This window comes from Artemia sp. Qi Xiang Cuo, chromosome 17 (assembly GCF_049724085.1).
Source record: "Artemia sp. Qi Xiang Cuo chromosome 17, ASM4972408v1, whole genome shotgun sequence".
Classification (NCBI taxonomy): domain Eukaryota; kingdom Metazoa; phylum Arthropoda; class Branchiopoda; order Anostraca; family Artemiidae; genus Artemia; species Artemia sp. Qi Xiang Cuo.
Genome location: NC_142810.1, coordinates 57,673,230 through 57,694,608, shown reverse-complemented (window position 1 = coordinate 57,694,608; position 21,379 = coordinate 57,673,230). Strand labels below are relative to the sequence as shown.

Below are 21,379 nucleotides of genomic sequence, written 5' to 3'. Positions count from 1 at the left end.
AAGTAAATAGTAATACTTCTTTAAATAGGGATTTGGGCGAATATTCGCTTAATGAATTTATATGACTTAAATTAGAAATGATTTAACATATTATTTTGAAAAGCCAGTAAACATTTCAACTCAACCTGTTATGAATAGATCTTCTAAGCTGGCATCCAAAAATTCAAGATTAGCTTTAAGAGCTTGTCAGTAAGTGGTTCTTATTCCATTTGAATGAACTGACTTTTTTCACTACGCTTGGTGTACCAGTCCTGGTTGAACTTCCTTGAATTAATGATGCTAGGGCTGTTTTGATTTTTTTTTTTTTTTTCGATTGAATTTTAATGCGAATTTCTTTTATATTGGTATTTCCTTCATTTGTTTCGCTGAGACGGCCTTTGATAGTGTCGAAATATTCATTTAAAGTTGCGTTCCACTGTCTTATATAAAAATTTCCCTATTGTTCTACTTATTGTTTATGATATAAAAGCAGGCAGTGTGGTCTTCGTTGCTATTTATTTATTATTATGAAATTAATAACAACACAAAAAAATAAAATGAATTAGAAACAGGCTCTTAATGAGGTACAATCTAACAATCAGCAAGTAAGACAATATTAATAAGCTGCTCTGTTAGTACCTTGCAGAGTGGCATTTGTAAGTGTTCGATTTCAAAATACTTTTTTTTTAGTTTATGTGATTTTTGGTCACTACTATGAGCATGTGGACTTGATAGCAGCCCTGGAATCAAAAAAACTGTTGGAAAAAGGTTAGTCTCTCTTTTTCTAAGAAACAGAGTTAAAATAAAACAAAATATTGCACATACTAACTTGTTTCTGGCATTATTGTATAAACAAAATTTGTGGCAAAACCAAGTAAAAGAAAGGGTCATCATAATAAGGATGCTGTGAAATATTTTATTAATAAGAATCCTATAAATAGTAGAATTAACATCCGTATGCAAATGGATTGGCATAATATCCTCCTGAGAACTGTTTAAAGCGCTCCTTTAAATTTTTAGCATACAGACACAAAATTATATGGACTAAATTATTTTGGACCAAGTTATTTAGTTTTTTAGGTTCACAGCCCCTTCTCATACACATTTACTGAAACAAATTTGCTTAAAGGTCCAGAAATTTAGGTATTGTCTAGAAAATGATACTTTCTAATTGAAAGATTCCTGTCACGAGGTTATCAATAAAACATTAGTGAAAGACCTGAAGAACGTTTTTACCAGAACTGTTTTTTGGTTTCTTTAAGGTATTAAATAAAAAAAACAAGTTTTTTAAACTGAAAGTAAGGAGCGACAATAAAACTTAAAACGAACAGAAATTATTCCGTATATGAAAAGGGCTGTCCCCTCCTCAACGCCTCGCTCTTTACGCTAAAGTTTTTTATTGTTTTAAAAAATAAAGTTGTGAGACAGAGTCAAACTTTAGCGTAAAGAGTGAGGCGTTGAGGAGGGGACAGCCCCTTTCATATACGGAATAATTTCTGTTCGTTTTAAGTTTTATTGTCGCTCCTTACTTTAAGTTTATTTATTTAATTTTTGAACGTTTTTGAATAAATGCAGGTTTTGATCTTGGCTCACCGTACATGAATAATTAAAACAAAATTTTCGTATTAATTTACTTTTATCTAGTTAAATGGCTTTCTCGAAACTTGTTTAATTATATTTACGAACGTTTTTATTAGTAATAAATATACGTAACTTACGAATTAACTTACGTAACGAACTTCTATATTCATATATTTTTAATTTGTTTATTAGGGGGTTCGGCCCCTAGTCAATACCTTGCTCTTTAAACGAAAGTTCGAATTTTGTTCCAATTCTTTAAAAATGACCGCTTAATCACCAACGCCGTTAATTAGAATAAATAGCTCTTATGAAAGTAATAATACATCTTTGGCTTAAAGAGCGAGCTATAGAATACGGGTTGAACCCAATCATATATGTAATATTTCCTGTTCGTTTGAAGTTTCAGTGTTGCTACTATTGCAGTTGAAATAGTTGTTTTTTTATATTAAATTTCTGATCTTGCTTTAAATAATGCTGGGAAGTCCGGCGTCCCCTTCATAGCACTGTCCCTTCCCCCATGAAAACTTTCTTCATGGAAAGATCCTCCCAGATAACCCCCGAACCACCCCCCCCACTACCAGGAAAAATCTCCCCTGAAAACGTCTGTATACTTCCAAATAACCAATACTATATGTTAACATTGGGTAAAGTTCATAACTTTCAGCCCTCCGCCCGGAAATTTCGGGGGATTAAATCATCTTAAAAGACATACTTATGATATTTTCGAGCATGCTGAACAAAATGGCTATCTCAAAATTTTTATCAGGTAACTGAGGGAAAACTATGAGCATGGGAGGGGTTGCAATGGCCCTTTAAATTTCTTGGTTAACCACAATGAGAGCAATAACTTTTAATTTCCGTTCCAATTAGTCCTATTACGATATTTGTGGATCCCTGGGTCAATGCAATTATCCCGGGGGGAAAAAGAAAAAAAAAACACACACAAAAACACCCACCCGTGATCTTTCTTATGGCAAAAAATGCAAAATTCCACATTTTTGTAGATTGGAGTATGATACCTCTACAGAAAGGTTCTATAAGACGTTTAATATGATGGTTCAATTTTCATTTAGTTTCTATAGCTTGTAGAGGGTCTTTTCTCCTTTTCTCAAAATCAGCCAACTTTTCTCAGGCACCTTACAGTTGATCGGTACAATTAAACTTAATGAAAGTTATATATTTGAAATCAGCAATAAAATTTGATTCTTTTGATGTATCTATTTATATCAAAATACCGTTTTCTGGAGTTTCGGTTACCATTGAGCCGGGTCGCTCCTTACTTACAGTTCGTTACCACGAACTGTTTGATTGGCACAACTAAAAAAAAACAACTTGTAAAAGCCCCCAAACACGCTAAGAGAATATGGCATTGCTTTGGTAGGGATAACATTTGAAAATAGAGCTAATTATTCTGGTGCACTTTAACATGTCTTATTGTGAAGGACCTTCATATCTAAAGATATATACTTTGTATTAAAATGTAATTGATACTTACTTACTTATATTTGTTGCGGGATCAGACATGAAATCCTCATCCGGCATCTAGAAGACTCCGTATGGCGTACTCCAATTTGCCGCGATATTTTACAATTTCTTCAGCAAACCGGAGCCAGCAGGTCTCCCAATTTCTGCCAAACTTTTAAAATCCATCAATGGTATTGAGGTCGTTTTAATTGCCCACCAATTCTTCATTTGACCGCCATCTGCACCGATCTGAGAGAATAGTGGCTAGAAGCACTTACTTGATGATACAGTTACTTGGTCTTCTCAGGAAAGGGTCAAGTTAACGCAGTCTTTTCTGTTTGACAATAGTGGCTGTGCGCTGGATATTACAGCAGTGGTGACACTCATCAGCATTTGAGATTTTTTAGAGTATTTAAACCACAAGATTTTTCGTAAACAACAGTGGTCAAAGACTTCCATGCCATGGAAATAAACTGCCTTCAATGGCCAAGTCGAAACTGCAGTTTCCCCTTTTTAAATAATTGGATTATTACTGACACATTCCAGTCAGACTGGAAGGTTCTTTTCTCTCATATCAGACTGAATAGAGGTTCTATTTCTTCTACTACAACATGTGCGAGGCTTTGTAGACGTCAGGAGGGAGATGATCTTTGCCAGGTGACTTATTGGCTTGCCGATGATTGTCCTTTTCGGCCAACCATCTAGGGTCAAATGGAAAGCAGGTCGTCCACAGTTGGGGTGGGAGGATGTCACAAAGAAATATTTAAAGGAAATGGTAACTTCCTGGGAGGGTGTAAAGAGAGTTGTTTTGAATATTTTGGGATTGATGTGCGGGCTCAGCTGTATTGGCCTCAGGTAGCTTGGTACTGGAGTGAGTTGTTAGTAGTGGTAGTAGTATTGCGGATAACGTCGGCAGCCACCTTTTCGGTGGTGTCCTGGGATTGTTTCCATAGGGTGATGGTTTCTTCATCACAATCAGGCTTGCCAACTGGTTCTGTAGCTTCAAGCAGAAGTCTTCTTTCACTAATTGAACTTTCAGTTTCACCACATATAACTTCCGTTTGGGGGCTGTATTTTCCTCACGCTCAGCTTCGGGAGCATCTTTGCACCTACAAGCAAATGATCGCTTCCAGATTTTGATCCCCTTCACATTCCTCTGCAATCTCGAGAATCTATGACTGAGGAGTGCCAACGCTGACGGATCCATATATGGTCAATTTGGGAAGCTGTAGAGCCATAGTTTGAGCGCCAAGTTGTCGTTTAAGAGGGTTTGTGCTGGAATATAGAGCTAGTGATGGTAAGGCTATGGGATCTCACAAACTGGAGTGGTCTATCCCCATTGGAACACCGCCTTCCATAAGTGAAACGACCAACAATACCGTGGACTTTGGGGTATCTTGAGCCAACACGGAATATTCAAGCATATGTAAGACACAGGAAGTCTCTTTTGGGGCATTTCTGCATTGTAGTCTCCAGATCAACGTAGATTCCTTATCAACATCCGTTGCCACTCTCGTTGGGCGTAAATACCAATAGAGACGTTGGATATTCTTCCTTTCAGTTGTAGTCCGGCTAATCTGGGGTTAACTAGATCCCGTGTAAGAAGACCTTTTTGCGCACGGCAGCCAATCATAAAGTCGATATGGCTACCGGATCCATCATCCGCACCAGAGTTGAGGAATAAGTACGAGTTGTCGGAATCACGGACAGGTATGGCTTCTTCAAACACTCCGTTAAATTTTGTCTTCGACAGACAAAGAACGTCTGCTTGGTAGCGACTCATTTCCATAGCCATATCTTGTCTTGTCGATTCTCACTTGATAAATCTCATATTCCAACTAAAAACTCCAAAATCATCCCTCTCTTTATAGATTTAATTTGCAGGGAATAGCTCGCTCACTTTTTGATCTCGCCACTATTCCAGAGAGCGGGATCGCGATGCTTAAAATTGGGGACGCCGTAGCAGGCACATCATTTCTGGGAGCACTCATTTCTTCATAAATATTTCGTGAGAATTTCGTTGACCAAGGGTTCTCTAGACCCTTAACATCCCAATAGGGTTGATGCCAGCGGCCTGTGCAGAGGCCGTTGTCCATAAGGAAAGGATGCTAAGCCCTATTGCAGTTGTTCTCCTATAGAGGATTAAATAAAAAAAAACAAGTTTTTTTAACTAAAAGTTAAGAATGACATTAAAACTTAAAACGAACAGAAATTATTCCGAATATGAAAGGGACTGTCCCTTCCTAAACAAATCACTCTTTACGCTAAAGTTTTTTAATTGTTTTAAGAAATAAAGTTGCGAGACTTTTTTTTTCCTTACTTTTAGTTGAAAAACTTGTTTTATTTAATTATTTATTTATTTTCTAACCCGTCACTATGAAAAAAGCAAGAAGACGGAGTACAACATAATACACAAAAAAAAAGAAAAGAGAAAAAAAAATAACAAAAAACAAAACAATACAGAACAAATCCTTAAAAGCACTACATCGACACTACTGCCACAGGAGGGACGATCATTCGTGTGACAGCCTTGCGTTAAAATTGTCAATCTGTTTTATAATGGCCTGACATGGTTCTGTAACTTTATAATGAAGGCTCTAATGTGAGTTATGCGTCCACAAAGGTAGTCTCAACCGATACTTTGCATAATGAAAGTAGTAGGACCGAATTTACTTAATATCTTATTTCTGAAGCATTCTCAAGAAAGGTGCAATATACAGAATATGCGGCAGCGCGGGTTCATTATACAACCTAGCTAAAATCATGCGATTAAAACAGAGTTTGGTTGTCACAATGTTACCATATGACGCGAAATACGCTTCTGCAGGTGGCTAACTATGAGTGAGCGGGTAGCTCGCACGGAAATCCCGACAGGAAGGCCCAAATAAGTTAAGGAAGATACTGGCTTAACGATAATATTACCAAGTCTAATAAATAAATCAGTCGAATCTTTCCGATTAAAAAGAACAATCTCAGACTTGGCTGCATTGAAATTAAGGCCAATTTTCTGGTATTCATTATTTAAAATTTTAAAATCCTCCTCGAGGCATGCAATGGTCCGACAAGGCATAAAAACATCATCAGCATAACAAACTAGGCTTATGTTAAGACTGCGAACTATGCATGAACATTCAGTTTGCGATTGTAGCTCTAATGTTGCATTACTAAAAAAATCAGATAAAATAATAGATTCCTGTGTCACTCCCTCCTAAACCGGTAAGACACAATAAATATCACTCATACCAGGAATATAAAAAGAGATCACGAAATTACCATATAATTTCCGATACGCTCCTATCACCGAAGGGTTGACCCCCCTCTTGTATGCCGAATACAAAATATATTAGTGGACGAGTGAATAAAATGCACGGTGCACATCGTGGCTACCAAGAACTAGAGATTCACTAGCTACATCAGCATCCAAAAGTATAGCACATAGAGCTGACAGGACATGACCACACCCTAGTCTCTTCTGAGATCCAAATTGCCCCGAAGGAACGTAACATTTTGACAAAATATCATCGTATTTCAGAAACTCAAATAACTTACAAAAAAACATTCGACACAGTAATGGGTCTATACAACCTGCAAAGGAGGAGAGGGTTTACCTCACTTTAACACGGGGATCAGTTTACCTTCGCAAAAAGATTTTGGTACTATTCCATAGGAGAATATCATTTGGTACAGTAAGCTCAGGTTGTCGATCAGAAGATCACTACTTAAATCAAGAGCAGCCCCGCAGATACCATTAATCCCCTTACTGAATTTCTTTTTCAAATTCACTATAGCAGAGATAACCATACTTCGTGTCACAACAAGATCACTATTTGTATGGCATTGTAAACTGCAGTTAAGCTTTTCAGCATGTTCTGCACTAAGATTGGAGGGGGGAGGTGCAAACTCTTGGTGATAATGGTCTTCCCAGAGATCTTCACGAGGAACAGAATCTAGCGTTGCATAATGTTTGGGTCGCAGGGCATGCTTACACATGGCACTAGGATTTTGGTTCACACTTTCAGAAAAATTTGTTATGCAATCACTCCTCTGCTTGTTTTGAGCATTGGCAAATACACGGTTTGGGTGTTTCCGGACACAGTTAACCCAGCTTTTTCGTGGTCTGTCAAAATCAAGCCAGACTTGGAACCAAAACTTAGATTTCTGACACGCAGATTTCAGTTCGGAGTTCCAGGGCCAACCTTGAATTCGCGTTCCACGCCTGATTGTCACTGTCGGCACAGCAGCTTTTATGCCGCATTTAATGGTATGGCAAATAAGAGCACAATAAATGTCCATAAGCACACGAACATCGTCACGAGAAATAACTGCAGATTTTGTTAAGAGAATGAAAGGGATCTTAATTTTGCGATGTATTGTATCACAGACCGATTGGAAAGATGATGAGTCTCTCGTTTCCCACTATTCTTTGACAAACCAGACTGGTTTCTTAGCTGTTGGGGCAGCAGCAGAAATTTTTACGTTGACAGTTATTGGAAAATGGTCAGAAGTGTATGTTGAAGACAGGACTTTCACTTGGTCTTGGGAGAGATTTCCTGATGCTAAAACGTGATCGATATTGGTATTGGCCCCAGTATGATGAAGATAAGGTACGTCACGATTTTTCATTAGAACTTCTAGGTCACTGGCAAGCTGCAGGATAAAATTTGATCAACTTGAGGCCAATTCACATAAGTCACAATTAAAATCACCGATCAGGAGCTCTTTGGGCATAGCATTGCGGGTGACACATTTTGCAACACTTTTGGTCACGAGAGAAAATAATTTTTGACTTGTAATCTGTCGGAAGGTAAGTGTTAATAACGGTCAGATTCACAATTTGAATAGCGATATGATTGGCTGAGGTCTCCACGAGGATTAATCTGTATACTTCCTATTCTTTATACTTCTGTATATTCTATATACTTTCTGTATTCTTTTCTGTATACTTCCCAATAACCAATAGTATATGTAAACATTAAGCAAAGTTCATAACTTGCAGCCCTTCCCCTGGGGACTGTGGGAGATTAATCACCCTCAAAGACATAGTTAATATATTTTTCGAATATGCTTAATAAAATTCCTATCTCAAAATCTTGATGGGGTGACTTTGGGAAAAAAATGAGCGTGGGAAAGGGGCCTAGCTGCTCTCCATTTTTTGTGTCACTTAAAAAAAGTACTAGAACTTTTAATTTCCGTTTGAATGCACCCTCCCACGGTATTCTAGGACAACTGAGTCGATACGGTCTCCCCTTGGAAAAAAAAAATAAAAAAAATCAAACAAATAAACACGCATCCGTGATCATTTTTCTGGCAAAAAATTTAAAATTCTGCATTTTTGCAGATAGGAGCTTGAAACCTCTACTGTTGGGTTATCTAATACACTGAATCTGAAGGTGTGATTTTCATTAAGGTTCTATGACTTTACGGGGTTTTCCATCCTTTTTTCAAAAATAAGGCAAATTTTCTCAGGCACGTAACTTTGGATGGGGAAAGACTAAACTTGAGGAAAGTTATATATTTGAAATCAGCATAAAAATTTTATACTTGTGATGTATCTATTGTTATCAAAATTCAGATTTTTAGAGTTTCGGTTACTATTGAGCCGGGTCGCTCCTTACTTACAGTTTGTTACCACGAACTGTTTGATCTTTTTTATTATTATTACAGGCTTCACGGCTCCATCACAACTGATGATTTGCCACTAGTCCTTGTAGTTACCTTATTTTCTAACACTGAGGTACTTGTTATACCTTCTCTTGATCGCGTCAATGCAAGGATTTTTCGGGATTACCTCTGCCGGCAATCTATTCCATGTGGTAACCGGTCGCCGGGCGAAACTCGTTTTAAGATATTTTTGGCTGGGAGTACCCTGCTCAAGGTAGTCCTGAAAAGCTGTACTTCGGCGAGTTGACAACAAGGGCTTTGCTTTATCAGGAACGATCTTCGATAGCTCCTCTAATGAGGTTTATACAAGTACTTATAGAAAACCGACATGAACGCAACATCGAAACGTTCCTGGATAAGCGGTGGGGTTTTAGCATTCGTTTTGCAGGAGGTTGCTGTACGCACTGCTCTATTTTGAATATGTTGGAGTGGAGCGATGTGGCTTTTTGGTGCACCAGCAAAGAGAGGACATGCATATTCCATGACAGGTCTGATACACGAATTGATCGTGCTTCCCACGATCGTGTTCTGCTTCACCATACTATTTAACCCATTTCTAGGAGAAGGTTTGTAACTCGTGAGATGGGCCCAGACGCCGAGGAGTCCTGCTGGGTATACTTCAGAAATAGTAATCAAAATTGTAATTAGTACATACATTTACTATTACATACATATACTACAAAGAACTACATAGTAATTTTGACATGAAGGACTTGACGGTGTATCCTCGACCAAATATCAATACGGAGAAGTAAAAATAAAAAATAAAAAACAATTTAAATACAATCATTTAAATTTAATTTCTAAAGAATTTAAATATAAATAAAATACAATAATTAAAAAAAAATTAAACCCAATTCCATATTTTTACGGTTAGAATTTTCATGTTTCAGACTCTTAATCTGATGCAACCTGTTTTGTTACACCAAAAATGGCTGTAGATATAAAAAATACTGTTTGAACATGCACCATCCCCATTTTCTTTGAAAAGCTGTTTTACACCATCAACTTTATAAAGATAAGCTAGAGGATAAAGTCAAAATGAGTTAAAAGTCAAAAAAGAAAATATAAAAAAAATAGCATAATTTTTATAATTACTTGAAAAAGACTATTCAAAACTCGAAGAAAGGGTGTAGTGCGGTTTATTCCTGGATGATTGCCAACAAACACAAAAATTCTGTTGGAACAAGATCCGTCCCAACTTTCTATGACAAGTTATTATGTGCACTCAACGCTAAAAGGGAAAGTTTAGGAAACAAAAAATGTTTAAAACAGAAAAAAAATAACAGGATACTTTTTGTTTTAATCGAAAGAAAATCTTTTAAATTCGAAGAAAGGGTTCAATTTGGTGCACCCCCATATATTATTCTATTTGTCTGATTGTTAGATGTTGGCAAAGTGCTGTTCGATCCCATTGTCTATGGCTATAATGGGAAAAAAATTCAGATGGTTAGGTCATGATTACGGACGCGACGTTGCCAAAAAAATACACTTAAAAAATACAGGACGTCCTCGAGTGGGCTGGGAAAAGGTTTAAATGAGATAGAAACTTCTTGGGAGGGATTGAAGAGCAAAGTCCTGTTCTGTTTAAATTTAATTGGGACAGGGGAAAAGTATCTACAGCCGCACACTTTTAAGGAGGAGGCAGCCCCCCTCATATGTATAAGAATTTATGTTCGTCTTTAAGTTTTAATGTCGGCCCTTGCTTTCAGTTGAAAAACAAGTTTTTTTGGTGTGTTTAACTTCAAATGAAAAGTTTGATGGACTCAGATGAGTTAGTGCTTAGTGTTACAATGACTTGTTAGTGGTAGTACCAGAGGTCCAGAACCCTTTCAATTTTAGGAGAGGGTAGAAAGAGGAGCATCATCCTCGTTATACCTAGTAACTTGAAGTCAACCAGTATGCTTTATTTCCCATCATTTTTCTTCAGCAAACCTAGGCCTTCTTTATGCAGACTAGATGTTGACTTCAAATAATTCTTTAAATAATAATTGCTTATTAACTGTTTACCTACAGAGAAACTTCAGCTTTAGTTTGCATTGTAGGTTTGTCATGTCAAATATACAATTTTCTACTATTTTTAATGAAGTTTACTATTTTTTTGATGAAGTCACTAGACGCTACGCTGTAAGTGGAACGCTACGCTGTACGCTACGCTAAGCTACGCTACGCTGTATCTTCCCATGTCAAATTGCCGAAGATTCAACTCTCACAAGCCATTTATTCAGAAAACAACGAGAAAAAGAAATTTATATTTTTTTTTTAGTTACAATTAAGAATTATAGTTATATTATAACTATGTATAGTATAATAAATTATAGTAATATTATTTAAAATTATATAAAATATTATATAAACTATGATAACAATTTGTAATTTTTGAATTATAATTTATACTTACTAGTTATATTATAATTTTGTATAATATATCAAAATTAAAATAAATTATGATAAATTATAATGATAAATATATAATGTAATAGATTATAATTATAAATATAATAAATTACAATTACAATATTATTAATCTCATAGGTTATTTATTCAGAAAACAATAAGGAAAAAGAAATCTGTTAATTTTTTCGGGGAAATTTTACAGCGACTCTTGTTTCGAGTCCCCGAAGATCATAAATATAAGAAAAGATGAGAAGAGAAACTCCCGTAAGATACAGATTAATAGAATATATAATCGCTCCTTGATAACATGGTTGAGTTACATCAGTATGGAGATTATAAAGCTTGATAGAAATGAGGCAAAGGAAAATAAAGAATTTTCCTTTGTGGTAATGCTCACTTCTGGGAGACTTTTTAAGCCGAGTTATTCAAAAAGCTGTTTAGATGGATTTTTCATACCTTTAAATAAAGGTGGAAGCTAGTCTTATTCCTTCTAACCAAAATGAACCTTTGCTTTTTTTTTAGATTATGTTTTGTTTTTCTTTATGTATGCACAAACTAAAGCTGATTGTTGTTTATACCAGGTATCTTATTTCATGACAATGAAAATTGGCACACAAAAAAGTACTGCATTAAGTATTATTTCTTTACGCATGGATTTTATGGCCCTAATACACGAAGTCGAACCCTTTTAATTTTTTATTCTTGAAGTATTTTTTTCTTGGAAACATCCAAGACGCAGAGAAATGAATCAAAAGGTCACATAAATGGTTATAAGCAATTCTGAAAATCAGAAAATGTAGATTTTGTCCTTTTCAAAATTTTGTTCTTTTTCAGAATATTATTAAAGAGAAAAAGACAGATTTCTATCCATTAATTCTGTTTAGAACTCTATGTTAGTTTCATTGGTTTACGTCAGTAGTGAGTGGGTTGCAGGCCCTACGACGCCCGCAGCAGATTAACATGGTATTTCCATGACAGCCCTATCCCTTTTCCTTGACAACCTTCTAACGTTACTGCATCCCTGGCAAGGTTCTGAAAGCATGCCCTGGCATGATTCCCACCCCCTGGTAAGATTCCGAGCACATCCCTAGAAAAACAGCATGGGATTTCAAACACAGCCCTTTTTCTAGTTTGCAGGCTTCCCATAACACTCCCCAGGTCTTCCAATATTTCCCCTAGCAACCGCCATCTGTATCCTGGAAAGATTCCCAAAACATGCCCTGGCAAGATCCACTGGTTCCAGTTGTTTCAGTACCGTTTAGATGATTAATCAAAGTGCAGTCGCTATAATCCACAAGTAAAACTAATTGGAGCACCTAGTCCTTCACACCCGTGCAATACGGTCCCAGGTTCCAGGTGTTATGACGCACTCTTATTTCAGCTGCCAAGATTCCCACGACACACCCTCGCCTTTTAAACGGTCAGATAGGGATATTACGATGGGATTTTAAAGGGTCAGAAAGGGAGTCTATAAGTGGAGCTACTAACCCCTTAAGTCGTCGCACCTCTGCAATGCGGCTCCTGTTTCCAGGTGTGATATGCTTGACGTAATCTTGTTTCAGATGGCAAGATTCCTACAGACACAACCCTCTGGACTCCAATAACGTCAAACGACCTACACGTTAAATGATCAATTGCAATATGGATGACGCATTTTATGTAGCATTGCGACTGGACCCGTGGGAATCCCTACTTCTAACTTAACGAGAGCAGACACTTTATGCAAAGTCAGCGCATATTACACAATGACGGCGCACCCTGGCCTAATAACAGCGCGCACATCACTGTCACATAATACTTTGTTTTGACAAATGATTTTTAGCCGAAACGTACAAAGCGTTTTTCTTCCTTCTTCTGTCATTTTTTCTTTAGCTCTTTGTCCTCGCTGGAACTGGAAAGCTGAATTTCCTTCCAATGGAACAGCGGTCCAACCATCAGGACAAAACTGCTATTCCCAGTATTTTGTCCTACTCATTACATTCTAAAATTAACCTATTGCGTGTGAGAGAAATTCCCATATTTCACTTTCTAGAATAAGATGTATGGTGCAACTATGATAAGTTGTACGCAGTTGGAAAACATCTATTTCCATAAATTACACCTCTTCATTCAGTAACGCTTTTTAGGGAGTGATGCCAAATAATATTGCTGATTGCTATTATGTATAGCGATAAAGACGGAAGGGGTGCTTGAATTATGTAAACACCAAGGTATTAAAGAGGCATCCTAAACAACAAATCTAAAGATTAGGCTTATGGTAAATAAAAGTTTTATTAATTAAAAAAAATTATAACAATATTAAAACAAAGAAAAAAGACTTAAAAAACACAAAAAACCAAAAATTAAACGTGAAAAAGATAATAAAGAATAAAGTATAAGGAAAAAGAACCTTGCATTAAAGAAAAACATATCCTAGCAATCATTTCCAGAGGGCAAGAGCGATAGTAGACGCAAATTTTAGGCACTATTGAGGAATTAACGAAAATGCCACCGTTTTCATTGAGCCATGCCTATGAGTATTTCACAGTATCGTGACAATAAGCCCCACCCTGCCCCTACCAATGATTTCCAGAGGGCAGGATTGATACTAGGTGCCAATTCTTAGGCACTATTGAGATACTTTCGAGAGCCTTTAACGAAAATAAATGATTTCTTTGAGTGCATGTTAGATTTTCAGCCCCCCCCCCCAAGGTAAAAATTCTTTAACGCCTCCATCTTAACTTTTAAACTGTAGAACACATTATCCCCCGTAATTTACGCCAAATCAACATTACTTGACTACCCCCACACCCCTTAACAATCACGCCCAAGACATTTTTCAGAAATTTCGTGTTAAAAATTATGCCTCAATCCGGTAATTCAAGTTCTTCGCAAGTCAAGCTTATCGTAATAACCATCAAAACACTCAACACTCCCATGGCATTACACACCTCCCCCTCCATCAGCCACGTGGTACCACCTCTCATTACTCACCTCTCCCCCCCCTCCCGGACATTTTCAACCTTTTCCCACCAAAAAAAAGCTCATTAATCTAAATTAAACACTGTTTTTACTTTGAGATCGGAACTCGCTATTTCATTGCTAGAGTCTGATATTCAGTCAATTCATGCCACAATGCCAACTATTACTGCTCTGCGGCACCCTCTGACAACACCCCATCACCCCAAGACATTTTTAGATATTTCGTGTTAAAAACTATACTTCAACCCCTTGATTAAAGTTTTTCGCGAGCCTGGACTTTCAAAATAACCTCCAAAACAATCCATACCACCTTTTCATTATACACCTCTCCTTCCATTATCCCTGTGGAACCCCCCCCCCCAACCCCACCTTAGAAAGTTTTCAAGCTTTTACCACCGAAAACGAGATCATGAATATAAATTAAACAATTTTTCTAAAACATCGGAACTCAGCATTTCATTGCTAGAGGGTGATACTCCAAGTAATTCACGCCAAACTATTACTGCACTGGGACACCCTCTTTCATCACCCCAAAGACCTTTTTCAGACATTTCTTGTTAAAAATTATACTTCAACCCATTGATTCAAGTTTTTGCAAGCCAAGCTTATCATAATAACCTCCAAAACACTCCACACCACCGTCGTACTAGACACCTCCCCCTCCATCATCAAATTGGCACCACCCCCCCCCCCTCCATCCTAGAAAATTTTCTAGTTTTCGCCACCAAAAACAAGCTCATGAATCTAAATTAAACACTGTGTTTTACTTGAACAGTGGAACTCGGCATTTAAATCCTAGGGTTCCATACTCCAAGCAATTTGAGTCACAATGCCACACTATTACTGCTCTGTGGTAACCTCGGACACCACATTATACCACTCAAGACATTTTTTAGGCATAACTTGTTAAATATTATGCGTCAATCCGGTGATTCAAGTTTTTGCAAGCCAAGCTTATCATAATAACCTCCAAAACACTCCCCACCACCGTGGCATTACACATCTCACCGTCCATCATCCACCTGGCACACCCTAGGAAATTTTTAAGCTTTTCCCAGCGAAACTAAGCTCAAGAATCTAAATTAACCACTTTTTCTACTTGAACAGTGGAACTGGGCATTTTGTTGTCAGACCGTAATACTCCAAGAAATTCACGCCGTAGTGTCAGAGTGTCAGGTTATATTTCCTATTGCTATTATTTTATGACAATTTCCCGCCCTATACCACACCATTAAAGAACATTTTGTAATGTGGTATCGTGGTTTATCCTGTTTTAGTTACCGTAGTTGAAGTTTCAAAGTCCATTTGGAAGTTTCGTCGTTTGAAACGTATAACTCAAGATGTTTTTGTAGTGTTGTGTCGAGTTTTATCTTGTCAGTGCTGCTTTTGTTGATGTTTTCAAAGTGCATTTTGGAAGTTTTTTTTTCGTATAAAATATATGACTCAAGATATTTTTTATTGTTTTGTCGTGGTTTATCTACAAAAATTTACTTAATACTATCAAATTTCTCTTGGAAGTAACTGGTTTTTTCTTAATGGTAAAAAGTTTTTTTTAATAGCAGCAACTTTTCCGTCAAATATAACAAATTTCTCTTAGAAGTAACAATTTTTTGCTTACGCTAATAAGTTTTCTGTTAGAAGAAGCAAGCTTTTCTTAAAACTAAAAAATTTTCTCTTCGATGTAACAACTTTTTCCTTAACACTAACAAAGTTTTACTTAATACGACAAATGTCACTTGGAAGCATTAGGTTTCTCTTAATAGTACGACAGTTTTTTTAATACCAGCAAGTTCTCCGCCAAAGATAAAAAAAACTTTTCTTACAAATAACAATTTTCTGATTTTGTAATGTGATGTCGTGGTTCATCAAGTCAGTGTTACCTCACTTGAAGTTGCAAAGTCCATTTTGGAAGTTTTCTTGTTCCAAACGTATGACTCAGAATGTTCTTGTAGTGTAGTGTTGTAGCCTGAGCGGTCATGTTAGCCTATGTTAAATGAACCTAACTTAAAAGCAGTTAACTCACTGTAGTTAAGAAGTTTTTTAGCAGATAACTTGATAGAGTAAACAGAAAATTGTTAATCTAAGTAAAATTTCTTTTCCTCGACGTAGAACTTGCTGGTACTAGAAATTTTTTTTTACTATTATGAAAAAACCTGTTACTTCCAAAAAACATTTGATAGTATTAAGTGAAACTTTGTTATTATTAATGAGTAATTTGCTACTTCGAAGAGAAAATTTGTTAGTGTTAAGAAAAACTTGCTACTTCTATCGGAAAATTTGTTAGCGTATACAGAAAATTGTTACTTCTAAAAGAAATTTCTTATTTTCAACAGAAAACTTGCTGCTATAAGAAAAAAAATTATTACTATTAAAAAAAAACAACTACTTCCAAGAGAAATTTGATAGTATTAAGTAAAAGTTTGTTAGTATTAAAGAAAAGTTATTACTTCGAAGAGAAAATTTGTTAGTGTAAAAAAACTTGCTACTTCTAGTGGAAAACTTGTTTTCATAAAAAAAAAAAATTATTACTATTAAAAAGAACCTGTTACCTCCGGGAGAAATTTGATAATATTAAGAAAAAGTTTGTTAGTATTAAGGAAAAAGGTGTTACTTCTAAGAAAACATTTAATAGGGCTAAGAGAAACTTGCTACTTGTAACAAAGAATTTGTTATCGTTAGCAGAGAATTTCTAAGTCTAAGATAAATTTGTCATATTCGACAGAAAACTTGCTGCTATTAGAAAAAAGTTTTTAATATTAAGGAAAAGCTGTTACTTCCAAGAACAATTTGATCGTGTTAGGTACAAATTTGTTAGTACTAAGGATAAAAATTGTTACTTCTAAGAAAAAATTATTGTTAAGAAAAACTTGCTACTTCTAACAGAAAACTTGTTAGTATGAACAAAAAATTCTTACTTCTAAGAGAAATTTGTTGTCTTTCATTCAAAACTTCCTGCCATTAGTATAAATTTGTTACTATTAAGTAAAACCCGTAACTTCTCAGAAAAATTTGATAGTATTAAGTAAAACTTTGTTAGCATTAAGGAAAAAATTGTTACTTAGAAGGAAAAAAATTGTTAGTGTAAGAGAAACTTTCTAGTTCTAACAGAAAACTTGTTAGCGTAAGCAGAAAATTGTTTCTTCTAAGAGAAATTTTTTATCTTTGACGGAAAAGTTGTTGCTATTAGAAATCATTTGTTAATACTAAGAAAAAACCTGTTAATTCCAAGAGAACTTTTCTTTCACAACACTAGAAACATATCTTGAGTCATATGTCCTTAATACTAACTTTGTTAGTATTAAAGAGAAATTTCTTACTTCGAAGAGAAAATTTGTTAGTGTTGAGAAAAATTTGTTACTCTTAGCGGAAAACTTGATAGCATAGACAGGAAATTGTTACTTCTAAGAGAAATATCTTATCCTTGAAAAAAAAACTTGCTGCTATTAGAAAACATTTGTTACTATTAAGAAAAAATCTTTTACTTCCAGGAGAAAATTGAAAGTATTAAGTAAGAGTTTGCTAGTATTATAGAAACATTTCTTACTTAGAAGAGAAAATTTGTTAGTGTTAAGAAAAACTTGCTACTTCTAGCGGAAAACTTGTTATCATAAACGGAAAATTGTAACTTCAATGAGAAAATCTTATTTTTAACAGAAACATTGCTGTTATTAAAAAAATTTCCTACTATTAAGAAAAACTCTATTACTTCCGAGAGACATTTAATGGTATTAAGTAAAACTTTGTTACTATTAAGGGAAAAAGTTGTTACTCCGAAGAGAAAGTTTGTTAGTGTTAAGAAAAACTTGCTTCTTCTAACAGAAGACTTTTTAGCATCGATAGAAAATTGTTATTTCTAAGAGGAATTTGTGATCTTTTAGGAAAAACTTGCTGCTATTACAAACAAATTTCCTACTATTAATAAAAAATTTGTTACCTCCAAGAAAAATGGGATAATATTAAGTAAAAGTTTGTTAGTATGAAATAAAAAGCTGTTACTTCGAAGAGAAAAATTTACTAGTGTTAAGAAAAACTTACGACTTCTAACAGAAAACCTGTTAGCATTAACAAGAAACTGTTACTTCTAAGAGAAATTTGTTATCTTTGACGGAAAACTTTCTGCTATAAGAAAAAACTTGCTACCATCAGGAATATGCTACTACTTCAACGAGAAATTTGATTGAATTAATTAAAAAAATTTAGTATTAAGGAAAAAATTGCTACTTTGAAAAGATATTTTTTCTTTAGCAACTTCAAATAAAAAACCTGGAAGTATTAACAGAAAATTGTTACTTCAAAGAGAAATGTGTTAACTTTGAAGGAAAACTTGCTGATATTAGAAAAATTTGTTACTATTAAGAAAAACCTGTTACTTCCTTGAGAAATTTGATAGTATTAAGTAAAAGTTTATTACTATTAAAGAAAAAAGTTGTTACTTGGAAGGGAAAATTTGTTAGTGGCAAGAACATATTTCTAGTTCTAACAGAAAATATGTTAGCGTAAGCAGAAAATTGTTACTTCTAAGAGAAACTTGTTATCTTTGACGGAAATGTTGCTGCTGCTATAAAAAATTTGTTACTATTAAGAAAAAACCTGTTACTTACAAGGGAACTTTGACAGCATTAAGTAAATATTTGTTACACTGATAAGATAAACCACAACACAACAGTAGAAAAAATATCTTGAGTCATAGGTTTTGAGCTAGAAAATCCTTCGTCAAAGATGGACTTTGAAACTTCAAGTGAAGTAACACTGAAATTATGAACCACAGACACGAGATTAAAAAAATCAGAAAATTGTAACTTGTAAGAAAAATTCTTATCTTTGACATAGAACTTTCCCCTATTAGAAAAAATTCTTACTATTAAGAAAAACCTATTACTTTCAAGAGATATTTGATAGCATTAAGTAAAACTTTGTTAGTATCAGAGGCAACGCTAAAGCGTTGCCTATAGTAAAGGCCATACGGCTCAAATGTTTTATTATTTATTTATTATTATTTTTATCTCAAAGGCGATTCATATGGAAGGGGTTGTCGCATAAACTTCAAAAGGGGTTCATTCAATGGGAGATCAAGAGTTCTAGTGTCCTTTTAAAGGGTCGAAAGTGATTGGAGAGCAACTAACCCCCTCTCAAGCCACCCTTTTCCCGAAATACATCCAATCAAAATTTTGCTTCCACGCCCAGCATTTCCCCGAACAAATCCAATAAAACTTTTGAGATAGCCATTTTGTTCAACATAGTTGAAAATTCTGTAAATTATATCTTTGAGAAGGACACTCTCCCCAAGTTCTACAGGGCAAGGGTTATAAGTTATGCCCTGGGAGTATAAATGGTTCTTATGGAAGGAACGATCGTACAAAGTTCAGAGAGGGCTCACTTGATGAGAAATTGAAAGTTGTAATTGACTTTTTAAGTGTCAAAATATTTTGAAGGATAACAAGCTCCCCCATACCCTTTTTTCGCCTATACATCCGATAAAAATTTTGAGATAGCTATTTTGTTAGAAATAGTACAAAGATCATATAACAAAAACTTCGGTGTCGACACAACACCCCAGGGCCCCCGGCCAGGAGTTGTAAGTTGTGCCATTGGGGTATATATTGTTCTTATGGAAGGGATGCTCGTATGAACTTCAAAGAGGACTCATTTGATTGGACATTGAAAGTTCTAGTTCACTTTTTAAGAGTCAAAAGAGATTGGAGGATACCTAGCCCTTTTCCCGCAAACTTATCGAATATGAAAATTGAGAAAACCATTTTTTAAAAAATAGTGCTAATACCATATAATGAAAACTCCGGGGTCGACACAGACCCCCAGGGCCCGAGGGCAAGCATTGTAAGTTTTGCCCTGGAGGAATATATGGCTCTTATGGAAGGGATGCACGTAAAAACTTCAGAGACGGCTCATTTGATTGGAAATTGAAAGTTCTAATTGACTTTTTAAGTGTCAAAATATTTTGAAGGATAACAAGCTCCCCCAAACCCTTTTTTCGCCTATACATCCGATGAAAATTTTGAGATACCTATTTTGTTAGAAATAGTACAAAGATCATATAACAAAAACTTCGGTGTCAACACAACACCCTAGGGCCCCCGGCCAGCAGTTGTAAGTTGTGCCATTGGGGTATATATTGTTCTTATGGAAGGGATGCTCGTATGAACTTCAAAGAGGACTCATTTGATTGGACATTGAAAGTTCTAGTTCACTTTTTAAGAGTCAAAAGAGATTGGAGGATACCTAGCCCTTTTCCGGCAAACTTATCGAATATGAAAATTGAGATAACCATTTTTAAAAAAATAGTGCTAATACCATATAATGAAAACTCCGGGGTCGACACAGACCCCCAGGACCCGAGGGCAAGCATTGTAAGTTTTGCCCTGGAAGAATATATGGCTCTTATGGAAGGGATGCACGTAAAAACTTCAGAGACGGCTCATTTGATTGGAAATTGAAAGTTTTAATTCAGTTTTTGAGAGTCAAAAGAGATTGGAGGGTAACTAGGCCCCCCACGGCCCCTTTTCCGTAATGCATCCGATAAAAAATTTGACATAGCATAAGTTAAGATTGTTCAAAAGTCAGATAACAAAAACTCAGGTGTCAACACAACATCTGGGCCTGGGGGCAGTCGTTATAAGTTTTGCCCTGGGGTATAGGTTGTTCTTATGAAATGGATGCTCGTAAAAACTACAGACAGGGCTCATTTGATTTGAAATTGAAAGTTCGAGCTCACTTTCCAATATTCAAAAGAGATCCGAGGGCAACTAGCCCCCCTTCCCCCTAGGCCTTCTTTTTCCAAACCAATCTGATGAAAATTTTGAGATAGAAGTTATGTTAAAAATAGTTCAAAGGTCGGCTAAGAAAAATTTCGGCGTCAATACAACCCACCAGGGCCCAGGGGAAGGCGTTCTAAATTATTCCCTAAAGGCAAGTATGGTTCTAACGGATGCTCGTATAAACTTTATAGAGGGCTCATTTGATTGGAAATTGAAAGTTCTAATTTACTTTGTAAGAGTCAAGAGAGTTAAGAGCCACTAGCCCCCCCCCCCACAGACGGCCTTTTTCCCCAAGAACCCACCCGCTCCAAATTTTGAGATAGCCAGTTTTTTAAAAATTGTTCAAAAATTGGATAACAAAAATACCTATGTCAACACAACCCCCCAAGGTCCGGTGGGTAGACGTTGTAAGTGTTGTACTGGGGGTGTATATGGTTCTTCTGAAACGGATGCTCGTATAACTTGAGAGAGGGCTAATTTAATTGGAAGTTGAAAGTTCTAGTTCTCTTTTTAAGAATAAAAAGATTTCAGAGGGAAACTAGCCTCTCCTCCCACACACCCTT

The 21,379-nt window shown here is 35.8% G+C and overlaps 1 protein-coding gene across 1 annotated transcript in view; it reads left to right on the top strand.

Moving 5' to 3' along the window:
* LOC148942401 (receptor-type guanylate cyclase Gyc76C-like) overlaps nt 1-21,379 on the top strand; it is a 398,466-nt gene that overhangs the window by 38,702 nt on the left and 338,385 nt on the right. Inside the window, exon 5 of the mRNA XM_089103313.1 lies at nt 670-747. Coding sequence (XP_088959439.1) covers nt 670-747 — 78 coding nt within the window. The remainder of the gene's footprint in view (nt 1-669; nt 748-21,379) is intronic.